This window comes from Myotis nattereri (assembly GCF_964212035.1).
Source record: "Myotis nattereri genome assembly, chromosome: 9".
Lineage (NCBI taxonomy): Eukaryota > Metazoa > Chordata > Mammalia > Chiroptera > Vespertilionidae > Myotis > Myotis nattereri.
The window spans coordinates 44904655-44919511 of record NC_138084.1 but is presented as its reverse complement, the minus strand read 5'-3'; the positions used below and the strand labels follow the sequence as shown (position 1 = coordinate 44919511).

Here is a 14857-nt window from a genome sequence, read left to right as displayed (position 1 = left end):
AATGGTCTTAAATGACAATTAGGCCAGATGGACTTAGTATTTTTTTTTAACATTTCATCCAGATGCAGCAGAGTACACATTTTTTTCAAGTGCACATAGAAAATGTGAAAACATTTTTCAGGATAGACCACATGTCAGGCCACAAAACAAGTCTCAATAAATTTAAGATTAAAATCATATAAAGTACCTTCTCTGACCCCAATGGTATGAAACTGAAAATCAATTACAAGAAGAAAATTGAAAAACACACAAATGTGTAGAGGCTAAATAACATATTAAACAATGAATGGGTTCACAATGAAATCAAGGGTTAAATCAAAAGATACTTTGAGCTAAAAGAATATGCAATGACCCAAAATATATGGGTCACAGCTAAAACAGTCATAAGAGGGACGTTCATAGCAATAAAGGCCTACTTCAGAATTAAGAAAAATCTCAAATACACAATATAACCTTACACCTAAAGGAATTGGGGGGGTGGGGGTGGGGGGGGGGGACAAGCAAAGCCCAGAGTAGAAGGAAGGAAATAATAAAGATCAGAATGGAGCCCTAGCCGGTTTGGCTGAGTGGACAGAGTGTCAGCCTGTGGACTGAAGGGTCCCAGGTTCGATTCTGGCCAAGGGCAAATGCCCAGGTTGCAGCAGGCTCGATCCCCAGTAGGGGGCATGCAAGAGCAGCTGATCAATGATTCTGTATCATCATTGGTGTTTCTACCTCTCCCTCTCCATTCCTCTCTGAAATAAATAAAAATATATTTTTAAAAAAGAGATCAGAAAAAAAAATGTAATCAGTTGGCATCAGCAAATAAAAGGATGCTTATTTATTTAAAAAAAAAGAGATCAGAATGGAAAAAACAAAATAGAAACTAAAATTACAATAAGAAAAGATCAATGAAACTAAGAGCTGGCTCTTTGAAAAGATAACCAAAATTGATAAACCTTTAGCCAGACCCATAAAGAAAAAAAGAGAGAGGGCCCAAAATAAATAAATTCAGAAATGAGAGAGAAGTGACAACTGAACCATAGAAATACTAAGAATTGAAAGAAAATACTACAATCATATGCCAACAAATTAGACAACCTAGAAGAAATGAATAAATTCCTAGGAACATACACTCTTCCAAAACAGAACGATGAAGAAACATAAAATCCAAACAGACCAACTTCTAATGAAATAGAATCTGTCATTTAAAAAAAAAAAAAAAACTCCCAACAAACAAAAGTCCTGGACCAGATGGTTTCACAGGTAAATTTTACCAAACATTCAAAGAAGAATTAATATCTATCCTTTTCAAATAACTCCAAAAAAACTGAAGAGGAGGAAAGGCTCCAAAATTCACTTTATGAGGCCAGCATTACTGATACCAGTACTAGAAAAAGACAATACAAAGAAAGAAAAATTTTGGCCAATATCCCTGATGAACATAGATGCAAAAATCCTCAACAAAATATTAGCAAACCAAATTCAGCAGTACATTAAAAAGATCATACATCCTGGTCAAGTGGAATTTATTCCCAGGATACAAGGCTGGTTCGTTATCTGCAAATCAATTAACGTAATACACCACATAAACAATCTGAAGGAGAAAAATCACATGATAATATCAATAGGTGCAAAAAAAAAAAGCACTTGACAAAGTCCAACATCCATTTTTAATATAAATTCCCAGCAAAGTAGAGACAGTGGGAACATACCTCAACATAATGAAGGTCATAAACGACAAACCCACAACTAACATCATACTCAATAGCATAAAACTGAAAGCTTTTTCTTTAAAATCAGGAACAAGACAAGGTTGTCCACTTCCACCAGTTTTATTCAACATAGTATAAAAAGTCCTAGCCCCAGTAATCAGACAAGAAAAAGAAATAAAAGGCATCCAAATTGAAAAGGAAGAAGTAAAACTCTCATTAGCTGCAAATGGCATAATACTATATAAAGAAAACTTTAAAGATTCTACCGAAAAAACTATTAGAATAAATGAATTCAGTAAAGTAACAGGATACAAAATTAACATTCAGAAATGGGTTGCATTTTTATACACCAATAATGAACTATTCAAAAGAAAAAAAAATGCCTTTTACAATTGAATAAAAAAATACCTAGGAATAAATTTAATAAAAAAGATAAAGGAATTATTTCTGAAAACTGTAAGACACTGAAGAAAGAAACTGAAGAATACACAAATAAATGAAAAGATACACCTTGCTCATAGATAGGAAGATCGGTATCATTAAAATGTCCATACTATGCAGAGCAATCTACAGATTCAATGCAACCCCTATCAAAATACTAAGGGCATTTTACACAGAACTAAACAAATAACCCTAAAATGTGTAAGGAACCACAAAAGACCCTGGAGAGCCAAATAAATCTTGAAAAAGAACAATGAAGTTGGAGGTATCATGCTACTTGGTATCAAATTATGTATATTACAAGGCTATCCTAATCAAAACAGCATGATACTGGAATATAAACAGACACAAAGGTCAATGAAACAGAATAGAGAGTTCAGAAATAAAAACACACCTACATGATCAGTAATCTATGACAAGGAGGCAAGAATATGCAATAGGATAAAAACAAATGGTGTTGGGAAAACTGGACAGATACATGCAAAAAGAGATTAGATCACTTTCTTAGACCATATACAAAAAATAACTCAAAATGGATTAAAGTCTAAATGTAAGACCTAAAACCATAAAAGTCCTAGAAGAAAACATAATAGGCAGTAAACTCTTTGACATTACTCTTAGCGATGTCTTTTTGGATATGTCTTCTTGGGTAAGGGCAACAACAGAAAAAAATAATGGGGCCACATCAAACTTAAAAGTTTTTGCACAACAAAGGAAACCATCAACAAAACAAAAAGAGAACCCACTTAGTGGTAGATCTTCCCAAATGACACTTTTGATAAGGAGTTAATATCCAAAATATATAAGAAACTCATACAACACAAAAAAACACACACACAAAAAAAATCAAACTGATTTAAAAATGGGCAGAGAACCTGAATAGATATTTCTTCAAAGAGGACATACAGATGGCCAATTGTCATGTGAAAAGATGCTCAAGGTCACAAATCATCAGGGAAATGCAAATTTAAAATGAGATATCACTTCACACCTGTCAGAATAGCTATCATCAATACATAACAAATAATAAGTGTTGGCAAGGACGTGGAGAAAAGGGAATCCTTATTCACTGCTGGTGGGATTTTAAATTAGTGCAGCCACTATGGAAAACAGTATGGAGGGTCCTCAAAAATTTTAAAAAAGAACTTCCATACAATCCAGCAAATCCATTTCTAGGTATTTATTGGAAGAAAACAAAAAGAATTCTAATTTGAAAAGATATATTCACCCCTATGTTCACTGCAGCATTAGTAGTAATAGCCAAGCTATGGAAGCTAACTAAGTGTCCATCAGTCGATGAATAAAGAAAATGCGGTACATATACACAATGGAATATTATTCAGCCATAAAAAAGAATAAAGTTTGCCATTTGCGACAACATGGATGGACTATGTTATGTGAAATAAGTCAGACAGAGAAATACAAAAACTGTATAATTTCCCTTATATGTGGAATCTTAAAAAAACAACCCACCAAAAACGAATAAAATAAACAAAACAAAAATAGACCCACAGATATAGAGAACAAGCTGATGGTTGCCAATGAGGAGGGGGTGGAGGATGGGAATAAAGAATAATGTTCTTAAAAAGTGCCTGGATCTCTCACATCCTTTAACAAAGAGTAACACACACCACCCTATTTTTAGGCGGGAGGGGGACACCTCATTCCCTGCAGCAGGGTCCTCCTCGGAACACTCTCTCCAAGGCCTCGGGACACATACCTGGCCACCGTCACAGTGACCCCTCCTATCAGACTGGGCCGCCTAAGCCTGGCCAGAGCAGGTTCCTGCAACACCCGGCCTCAGTGACTCCTCGTGGCATAAGGCTTTCTGTAAAAAAAGCTGGAATCTGGAGTATCCCTCCTGTCAAGATGAAAGACCAGCCAAAGGAGGGGCTGGTCTAGGGCTTTAGGACATATCATGGCAACACCAGGACAGACCACAGGTGCCCCAGGCCCATTGGTGCTCTAGTCAAGGCAACCTCCTTCCAAATTGCTGTCCTTTTCCGTGAAGCTAAATCTGTTGATCCACCCCACGGACACCAGGCCCTGGGGCCCTTTGTAGAGGCAGCAAATGATCTGGCATCCGTCTGTGGAGTCGCTTCCCTCTGGCTCCGGGAGGCCAGCCCAGCCCACAGCTGCCTCCTCCTCTCCACCCCAACCAGGTCTGTCCAAAACCACCATGCCAGTCCTACTGTACCCCTTCCAAGGTAGGTACATTCTTGAGTGAAAACCTCAACTCATACTGTATCACAGAGGACCACAGGATGTTCACACGCATGACACGGTCCACGGACAGAGACCCCTGTCATGCACACACTGTCCACAGAGATGCACCCTTCACACACAGAAATGAACAGTCGCACAGAGACACAGACGAAGAGAGAGGGAAACACGAGGCATATAGCCAGATGCATGGTCCCACAATGGCGTCTGCTATCAGCAGGAATGCAGGCACGGCACAGTCACACCTGCAGCTGCAAGGCTACACTCACCCCAATGCTACGCGGCTGCTGAGCCCCACACTCTCTCCCAGTCTCAAACAAGTACCCTGGAACCCCTGAAAGCTCCCCACCACAGGCTCTACACCATCACCCAGGAGAGGCACCCACCCTCACACCTGTGCAGCAGTCCGTGCCAAGCCACTCCAATCCAGGCACACGGATCCCGGAGTTGCACATAGTCAATCGCATGCTCATTCCTCCCTCCTCCCCCTTTGCCTCCCTTCCAGGGCTGTCCAAGAGTGAGTGGAACAAAAGCCCAGCGTCCCCTCTTTCCCTCCACCCTCTCCTCCCCTCCCCCTGGCGTCCAGCCCCTTTGTCCTTCTGCAGCTGAGCCTGAGTGGCAGTCTGGGCAGCGCAGCAGAGACACTGGAGCCCAGGCTGCCAGGGGCTCAGGCAGCAGGACAAACAGGAGTGGTCTGTGCAAGAACAGCAGCTTCAGGGCGCCTGGGAGAGGGCATGGCCAGGTAAGTGCTTAGGACACAGGGCTGCCCTAACGGTGTGGTGTCTACAAACCTAAGCATGTTTGTATGGGTGGGTGTGGGCATGAAAGAGGCAGGGTGGCATGTCAACTTTTAGGGGCTGGGTGCCTCAGTCTGCATCAGGACCTATAGCTTGAGATGCCTAGACTCTTAGCTGGATGGGAGGATGTTCCATCTGGGCGCCCTTCAGCTCCCAGAATGGGAATCCCCAGGTGGAAACTGTGTCTGAAGTCCCCGTGTGTCCACAGTGCCCAGAGCGGTAGATGAGCTGTAGATGAGCTGTAGAATGAGTAAGTACAGGTGCACTTCCCAAACAGCCCCATTGCCCCAGGACAGTGGTTCTCAACCTTGGCTGCACATTAGAATCATCTGGGAAACTTTTTAAAATCCTGATTTCTGGGCCTCATCCTTGGGAAATTCTGTTTCTTTGTTACTAATGCTGTGGCCCCACCCCATAACAAAGAAACAGAATTTCTGGAGGATGAGGCCCAGAAATCAGGATTTTTAAAAATATATATATATTTCTTTATTGATTTCAGAGAGGAAGGGAGAGGGAGAGAGAGATAGAAACATCAGCCATGAGAGAGAATCATTGATCAGCTGCCTCCTGCACGCCCCCTACTGGGGATGGAGCCCACAACCCAGGCATGTGCCCTTGGCCGGAATCGAACCTGGGACCCTTCAGTACGCAGGCTGACGCTCTATCCACTGAGCTAAACTGGCTAGAACAGAAATCAGGATTTTAAAAAGATGCCCAGGTGATTCTAATGTGCAGCCAAGGTTGAGAACCACTGTTCTAAGAGCTCCCCCTAATATTCTGTACTTCCCGTGGGAACGCCACCACACCACCACCAAGTTATAAGCTCCCGAGTGCAGGAGCCATGACTGCCTTGCTCACTGCCTGGCAGAGAAAAGGTTCTCCATACATACTTGTTTAATACTACACTTGACCTTGAACAGGTACTGAGCACCTGCTATGGGCCCAATCAGATGGTGTTGGGGAAGGGGCCCCTACAGGAGATGGGCAGGAGACAAGATGGGGTGAGGAGAGGGAGGTAGAGTTGTACCCCTCCGCATACACTGGGCCTGAATTCCTGGACCAAAGGCTACAGCTCCTGTAAGGGGCCCTTCCCTATCCTGATATTTTGTACAGGTTCCCAGCCCCTCAAACCGTGGGAGAGGTAAGCACTCTCTGGAGTTGGTAGCCACGTGGCACTGCTGCGTCCCTTGTGGGAGTCCCTAAATACTTTCTACTGTACTTTTGAAACCATTCCTTTATTAGACCCTTCGCAAATTACCCAAATGAAAGCGTGCCAGCTGTGTTCTATTGATACTAACAGAAAACAGCTTGGCGAATTTGAAGCGCAGGAAGGGCAATTTGGCTTAAATGAGTACGTGACGGAGAAGGTGCAACAACTAAGGCAGGAGCTAGCTAGCCCCTCAAGTAGGCAGAGACTGCTGGATCCTTGCAGCCAGCCATTAGGAATCCGGATGGGAGAGTGGAAGGAAGAGGAGTTGAATGAATGAAAGAAAGAAAGCACACTACTTACTTTCATGCCTACCTGTGACGAGGGGCTTCCTGCCCTCGATTTGGCCCCAGCCCGGTGGACTTTCCCACGCTATCTGTGTTGTTCTCTACCCAGCAGGATGCTAGAGGGCCCCTCGCTGGAGGAGTCAGAGCCAGGCGCTGAGGCGCCCTGCTCAGGGTCTTGCCACGCGCAGCGCGTCCTGCAGACCCTCAATGCCTACCCTGGGAGCGGCACCCTCACCGACGCGGTGCTGCGCGCTGGCGGCCACGACTTCCCGAGCCACCGAGCTGCGCTTGGCACGGGCAGCGCCCACTTCTGCAGCTTCTTCGCAGCCGGGCAGCCAGAGCTCGGTCAGGCCGTGGTGCCCGAGACGCCGGGCGCCGGGCGCACCAGGGAGGCAGCAGCGCTGGCCGTGGCGCTCGACTACGTGTTCCGTTCAGGCGGGCAGCTGCGCGCCGAGGACGAGGCGGCAGCCGGGCGGCTGGGCGTGGCGGGCCTGCGCGAGGCCTGCGCGCGCTTCCTCGAGGGCAGCCTCCGCGCCAACAGCCGGGCGCTGCGCCACGTGGCCGCCGCCTTCCCGCCCCCCTGCCCGGCGGGGCGCTGCGGCCGCGGGCGGCGCCAGGGCTTCACCGAAGCGGTGCGCCACGCCGACTTTCTGAAGCTGGCGCCCGAGGACGTGGCCGCGCTGCTGGCGGACCCGGCGCTGGGCGTGGCGCGCGAGGAGGCCGTGTTCGAGGCGGCCATGCGCTGGGTGCGTCACGACGCGCCGGCCCGACGCGGGCAACTGCGGCGCCTGCTGGAGCACGTGCGGCTGCCCCTGCTGGCGCCCGACTACTTCCTGGAGAAGGTGGAGGCGGACGAGCTGCTGCGGGCCTGCTGCGAGTGCCGCCCGCTGCTCCTCGAGGCCCGGGCCTGCTTCATCCTGGGCCGGGAGGCCGGTGGGCTGCGCACGCGGCCACGGAGGTACCACCCCCACTCCCCCAACATTCAACCACTCACTCATTCCTCCGTCATTCCTTAATTCATCCTTCAGTCATGCCTCTTGCATGAAATTCACTCATTCATTCAACAAACGTCCCATGGGCTTGGTGTGGGGCATTCTGCCCTTGTAGAGTTAACAGCCAATGGGGAGGTGCAGGGGTCTCACACCTAATGCACTTTTTCTCTTGCCCATCTGTCTATAATTCTGAGTGTTCCCTTTGTGCAAGTCTTGTGCTGGGTCCCTGGGACTCAAGAGTGATTTGAAAACACCCTAAAGGCTCTGGGAGCTCAGACTAGTAAGGGATATAGTAGGCAGAGCCTGGAACACCAGGCCAGGAGACGGGTGGAGTAGTCCAAAATGGAAGACAAGGAAGTCCACTCTCTTACCACTGTATTTCCAACGCTAAGCACAGGGCCTGGTACAAAGATGCTCCATATTTGTCATAGGAATTAGGCAGGAAACCAGTGGTTAAAGAGTTTGGGAATCCTGGTGGGGTCAGAAGTCTGAGGGGTCAGTGGGAGGGGAAAACGCTTTGCTGAAAGGGTATGTAGCCTGGTTCAGTGATTAAGGTATGGGTTTAGGAGATGTTATAGGAGGGAGGCAGCAGAATTAGGGAGTGGAGGCCAGAGAGGGTAAGGAGAATGGGTTAGCATCAGACAGACCTGGGCTTGAATTCCAGCTCTTTTGCTACTGGCTTGCATGACTTGGGGCAAGCCTACGTTAGCCTCAGTTTCCTCCTCTGTAAAAGGAGTAATAATCCCTGCCTACTAGAACTGTCATAAAGAATAAACTAGGTGATTTTTCTAAGTAAGGTTAAAGGCTTTGTAAGGATGATTTTTCTGTAACTTAGAGGTCAGTGGAATGGGATGAGGATTGGTGGTCCTTGTCCCATCAATAGCCAGAGGGAAGGTTGGAAGTGACAGAGTCTAGCTCAGGGATTAGGAGAGGGACAGAAGGACAAGGAAGGGCAGGAGGACTCTACAGTGTGGTCAGTGAGAGAGTGAGAGGCTGAAACTTGGGCGCGGATCAATGGATACTGAGCTTATCCCCACGCCAGATTCATGGACCTGGCTGAAGTGATTGTGGTCATTGGCGGTTGTGACCGCAAGGGACTTATGAGGTTGCCCTTCGCCGACGCCTACCACCCAGAAAGCCAGCGCTGGACCCCACTGCCCAGCCTGCCTGGCTACATGCGCTCCGAGTTCGCTGCCTGTACTCTCCGCAATGACATCTATGTCTCAGGTGAGAGCAGGGCCGCATCGGGAGCCCACAGGATTGGCTCGTGGCTCCTGAGCACTGCCCCCTTTTTCCCACCAACCTGGAGATTGGGGTGGGATATTTCCTGATAACCTAGTTTTGGCTGAAATGGTATGTAGTCCTGCACAGCCAATCACTGGTGTGACTCCACCCTTTATTCAGTAAAGTCAGCTTCAACTCATATTAATCACTTCTTCTTATTAGCTACTATGTGCCAGGCATTATGTTAAGAGGCTTACATTAATTAATTCTCTCTACAGTCCCATTTCACAGATGAGAAAACAGGCTCGGAGAGGTTAAGAATTTCCCTATTGTCACAAAATTGACAAAGTTGGAGCTTTGATACCAACAGACCGTGCCTTTCCTGAGATTCAGGCCCTAGAGACTCAGAGGATAAAACACAGTTCCTGCTACCCTGATGTACCCTGGAGAGGGGAAGATGGACTTCCCTTTATGACCAGGCTGAATTTGATGGGAACTCTCAGACCCCAAGTGAGCGGGAATCCTACTCAGGGAATCTGGCCCGACTTGAGGGACAGCACAGGCAACGGCATGAAGGCAGGAACGTGCAGAAAGGAGCCCCGGTACACAGGGCTCTGACGTGCAGGCCGAGGGGATCTGGGAGAGAAGGGAAGCCATTGCAGGTGAGGGAGGACTGGGAGTCTGGAGTCAGATCAGGGAGACTTTGACTCCAGGCCTCGGCAGACTGCACTTGATGTTGTAGGGGCTATGGGTGGCTGGGAAGGATAAGAAGCAGAAGAACGAGGTGGAAGCCTCAGACACCATCTAGGCCACACTTCATCACTGGACAGCTTATCCAAGGCCACTGGAAATACAGAGGCCAGGGCTACAAAACAGGTGTGGCTCAGGCTGAGGCGGGGCGGTCGGAACTGCCCCTGGGGAAGCTACTCCTAAGATGTGAGTCCCTGGTCAGGAACCCCATGCCAGCCAGGGAGAACGAGTCCACAGCCTGCACCCTCGGAGTGTGCTGTGTCCTTCACTAATACCAGTGTTGGGCTGGGGCTGGAAGCTCTGGTTTGGATCAGTGATTTTCAGCAAGTCATTCCTGGCCTCTTACGCGTCATCCGAGTTTCCTATCTGTAAACTAGGTAGTAATCCCAACACCTCATGGAGGGATGAGACAGATCTGAAGCCATGCAGGTGAAGGCAGGAGTGAGACAGAAGCCCGGGGTCACCCTCTACCCCTCCCCATCCTGTGTAGGTGGCTCTGCTTCCTCTGCCCCAGTGTACTCCTGATTCTTGCCCTGGGTACCTCCAGTAGACTTCTAAAGTGCCCCCCTTTGCTTCCCTGGCACACCACCACGATGTACCGAGCGAAGATTAGTTCCTTCTCCCTGTATCTCTCAGGCCTCTCCCCTCAAAAGTCTATGCCTGTTGTCCTAACTCAGACTTTGCCACCACTCATTCAAAGCACACGGTCTGGGTCACATCAGCTCAGGAGAAAGTCCTTCTTGACGTCTACCCTTAACTCTTCCTTTGGATCTGGGGGCAATAGTTGCTTCTCTGTCCCCAGGAGGCCACATCAACAGCCATGATGTGTGGAAGTTTAGCTCCCATCTGCACACCTGGATCAAGGTGGCCTCACTGCACAAGGGCAGGTGGAGGCACAAGATGGTGGTCTTGCACGGACAGGTAGGGACATGCAGCAGCTGCTGCCGCTGGGGCCCAGGGTATAGATCTATAGATGTCCTTAGAGAAGGCCCTCTCTAAGACCCTCTCTCTCCGTAAGGGCTCTGAAGTCTCAAAAAAGAAAGGGACTTGCTCAAAGTCACATCAAAATACTAATGCTAATAGTAATTACTGTAATAGTATAGCCTACGGCCTAGGGTGTGGGCTCTGGGGCCAAATAGCCTAGGTTTGAATCTTGACTCTGCCACTTAAGACCAAAACACACACACACACACACACACACACACACACTCTGCCAGTTATCTTTGTAAGCTACATCTCCAACTCAGAAATGCAAATAAAAGTGCTTCTTAGAATCATTTAAGGCAGTAAACCCTTAATTGCCAGCTATTATTTAAGCATTAGCTTGGTGTCGAGTATTTTACAGATCAATTCTACATGCAGGACCCATTCTAGAGATGGATCTCATTATCCCCAGCGAGTGAGAGGAAATCTGCTAAACGAGGTTGTCACTGGGTGGTGGTAGCATGGGGGTTCGCCCGGGCCCTTTTGCTGGGGTGAGATAGCTTCTGGCACACAGCCGGAGCCAGCCCTGACTCCAGTGGGGGGACCCCCTTTTCCTCACACATAGCTGTTCGTGGTGGGTGGCTTTGATGGACTACAGCGCCTGCACAGCGTGGAGCGCTACGACCCCTTCTCCAACACGTGGGCGTCTGTGGAGCCGCTCCTGGAGGCCGTGAGCTCGGCAGCGGTGGTGCCCTGTGCTGGCCGGCTCTACGTGATTGGGGGTGCCAGGCAGGACAACATCAGCACAGACAAGGTGGGCGTGGATAAGAGGCCTGCTATGTGTTGGCGTTGAGTTGGCACTTTCCGGTCCTCATCCATTTTCTTACTTAATCCCATCAACGGCCCTGAGGTAAGCTCTGAGGTCACACACTGGGTCAGCAGCACAGCTAGGCCTGAATGTTTGGGCTGCTTGGTGCCATATGGTTTTATAGATTAAAAAATTAAGTGAGGGTGCTCGGCCAGGTGTCTGTTAGTTGGAGGGTTCTCCCACACACACCCCAAAAAGGTAGCAGGTTCGATTCCCGGGCTAGGCACCTACAGAAGAAACAAGATCAAGGTTTCTCTCTATCTCCCTTCCTCTCTCTCTAAAATAAACAAACATATCCTTGGGTGAGGATTTTAAAAAATTAAGTGAGGGCAAGAGTGGGATTAATTAAAATGTTTTTCTGCCAGCGTGTCTGATGTGGCTCAGTGGTTGAGCATCGACCTATGAGCCAGGGGGTTGCACTTCGATTCCCAATCAGGGCACATGCCTGGATCATGGGCTCAATCCCTAGTGGGGAGCATGTAGGAGGCAGCAAATCGATGGTTTTCTCTCATCATTGATGTTTCTATCTCCCTCTCCCTGCCTCTCTCTCTGAAACCAATAAACACATATTTTTTAAAAAGAAGTTTTTGTGCCATTCAAAAATTTAATACTCATTATTGAAAATTTAGAAAACCGGAAACAGGAAAAATATCACCCATAATTCCCCCACCTAAGGATAGTAACTACTATTTAATATTATGGTGCATTGCCTCCCGGCTTCCTCTAAATTGACTTTTGATTTTCTGTTTTAGTTTTGCCTTCTTACTATTGGTGGTGTTGTTTTTTCGTTTGTTTTGTTTGCTTTTTAAGTACTGACTTTAGACAGGGAAGGAGAGGGATAGATAGAAACATTGATGAGAGAGAATCATCGATTGGCTGTCTCCTGCACGCACCCGACTGGGGATGGAGCCCACAACCCTGGCATGTACCCCGAGTAGGAATTGAACCAGTGACCTCTTGGTTTATGAATCAATGCTCAACCACTAAGCCACACTGGCTGGTGCATTCTTACTGTCAATAAAATTTCGCATTCTGCTTTTAATTCTTCATGTAAGAGTAAGAAGCAGAATGCACTTTCCACATGCTTAGCAACTCGTCTAAGCCATCACGTCAGGAACTGTGTAATAGGCCGCTGGGCGGGTGAGCTACAGTCTACTAAACTCATTCAGTTTTTATGAATAAAAATTAATCTTCATAATGACAGCTCTCTCCTTCCCCAGATGGCCTCACAGGCTGTGGCCTTGGATTTGAATCTTCCCCAGCTAGGATCACTCGTCTTTCCTTATCCCTTGACCCCATTTTCCCAGCACCTTCCTGGGGCTGGCTGAACTGCCCATTTAGTACCCAGTACCCTCTCATGCAGCACTGACTTGTTTTAGGCCATTCTGGGGGTCTCCAAAGAAACAATGAAACGGAGTAACGGTGAGCAGGCAGCTACAGTACAAGCCCTCAGAAATTGTGAAAGGTGTCTTAAACACCTGTAGGACTGGGAGGCATGTGGACAGCTGTAGTAATGAGCTGCAAGACACCCCAGCTGGAATCTTGTCATGACCTCATAGCACCAGGAAGAGGGATGAGGATTGACTGACAGTGCACACAGCCAGGAACACATCTCCATGGGGGACCTGCTCTGAGGACTTCTATAGCACTAATGCAGGCGGCATCTCCATGTCCTGGAATGGAGACCTCCCTTGGACCTTGAAAGATGAAGATGTTTTCAACACAGGGAGTCCAGGGGTAGGAGAAAGAGGTGGAACTAGACTTGAGGGCAGGGATAATGGGTTTTCTCTACCCTCCCAGACACTACCTGAGGCAAATACTGTGCTGAATGAGTCCCCCTGATGGAGAGAAGTGGGAGTGCATGGGCAGCAGGGCAGTTGGGGGGGGTGAAGCTTCACCACTGCCAAACCTCCTGCCTTTCAGGTGCAGTGCTTTGACCCCAAGGAGGACAGGTGGAGCCTGCAGTCACCAGCACCCTTCTCTCAGCGATGTCTTGAGGCTGTCTCCCTCGAGGACACCATCTATGTGGTGGGAGGCCTCATGAGCAAAATCTACACCTACCACCCTGTTACAGATGTCTGGGGGGAGGCAGCCATCCTCCCCAGCCCCGTGGTAAGTGGAGGGTCCTAGGCATGGCCCTGACACTGGTTCCACTGAGGAGAGGGAAGACCCATTTCTAAGGATCTGCATCTTAGAGATAGTGAGTCTTGTGTCTCATTCCATGCTAGGTGGTTCTACATGGTTCTCTAGCTTTGCCCTCACAATGAAAATCAGCTTTGCATTTCACAAATGAGCCTGGAACCCCAGTCCCAAATGCTGTAGCCTTGGGTGGGAAATTTGGTCTAAGTCACCTTGCACTCTCTCCTGTCCTGAAGGCCACTAGCTGGTAGCCTACTGAAGAGATGGGAGGGGGGAGCATGGAGAAGGACCTTGCTAAGTTCCCCTGCCCCAGTGGTATCAGAGAAGGGAAGCCCAGGCCCTGGATGGATGCTCTGGCGTCTGTATACCTTGCCTCTCCCACCTTTTGTCACCTCCTGAAACTCCAGAGACTGTATAGGGGTGTGGTTACACTGGTAGTCCCAGCCAGCTGTGACCTTTAGTGATCCTAAGAGCCTGAGACTTCTGGCTTCTCTAAGTTTGAGATCCTAAGGTGGTGATGGTGTTAATTATTATTATTGTTACTGGAGTGCTTACTGTGCTTCAGGCACTACGTAAAACACTTTACACGCTTAACCCCATTAACTGCTAAGGGAACCTAAGGAAGGTACGACTGTTCTTCTCGCTTTGCAGATAAGGAAACTGAGGCCCAGAGAGGTTAAGTGACCTGTCCAGGATTCATTTAGTAAGGGTCAAGCCAGAGCTTTCTGCCTTCCATCCAATTTCTGGTCTAACATTCACACTGCTTGCTCACATTCTGTGGGTCAAGATTTTGTTGTCTGGCCTGGCCAGCTAGGGACAAAGTGAGCCCCAGGCTGGACCCCATAGCTGACTGTCTTTCTATTTGTACACCCAGGAGAGCTGTGGCGTGACTGTGTGTGATGGGAAGGTCCACATCACTGGTGGGCGGGATGATCACGGGGAAAGCACCGACAGGGTCTTCACCTTTGACCCCAGCAGTGGGCAGGTGGAGGCCCAGCCGTCCCTGCAGCGCCGCACCAGCTCCCACGGCTGCGTCACCATTGTCCAGAGCTTCGGCAGGTGACTCAGATTTGGACAGCCTGAGCCAGGAGCAGAGAGAGAAGGGAGAACTCAGGCTCACCACTCTGCTTTCCTCATGGAACCGCCATGTAAATAGCCCCTTAACTTATTGCCCCCTTTCTTGTAGAAATAAAACGTCATTCAAAGGTTGGGTCTGTGTTCCAGCTCATGCCTGCTTTGCCTGGAGAAGTGTCTGCTCCTTGTTTTGACTCTTTACAAAGCACCTACATGTTACTTCATTTACTTTCATAA

At 48.2% G+C, this 14857-nt stretch overlaps 1 protein-coding gene across 2 annotated transcripts; it reads left to right on the top strand.

Moving 5' to 3' along the window:
* The first annotated feature begins 6750 nt into the window (after positions 1 to 6750).
* Positions 6751 to 14790, top strand: KLHL35 (kelch like family member 35). Of its 2 annotated transcripts, none has more exons than XM_081098107.1 (6): positions 6751 to 7607; positions 8684 to 8868; positions 10418 to 10536; positions 11165 to 11353; positions 13331 to 13519; positions 14522 to 14790. In XM_081098107.1, the coding sequence occupies exons 1-6, from the start codon at positions 6763 to 6765 to the stop codon at positions 14627 to 14629; spliced, it is 1635 nt and encodes a 544-aa protein (XP_080954233.1). In that variant the 5' UTR covers positions 6751 to 6762; the 3' UTR covers positions 14630 to 14790. The 2 variants fall into 2 exon arrangements, with proteins under 2 accessions (XP_080954233.1, XP_080954234.1); XM_081098108.1 differs by having other exon boundaries at positions 14421 to 14686.
* Positions 14791 to 14857: the final 67 nt, after the last annotated feature.

What these genes read in the sequence shown, in the direction of transcription:
- KLHL35 (XM_081098108.1), top strand. Translation starts at nt 6,763, where the DNA reads ATGCTAGAGGGCCCCTCGCTGGAGGAGTCAGAGCCAGGCGCTGAGGCG. An exon ending in CAATGACATCTATGTCTCAG is followed by an intron (nt 8,869 to 10,417) that starts GTGAGAGCAGGG and finishes CTCTGTCCCCAG; the next exon opens with GAGGCCACATCAACAGCCAT. An exon ending in ACAACATCAGCACAGACAAG is followed by an intron (nt 11,354 to 13,330) that starts GTGGGCGTGGAT and finishes CCTGCCTTTCAG; the next exon opens with GTGCAGTGCTTTGACCCCAA.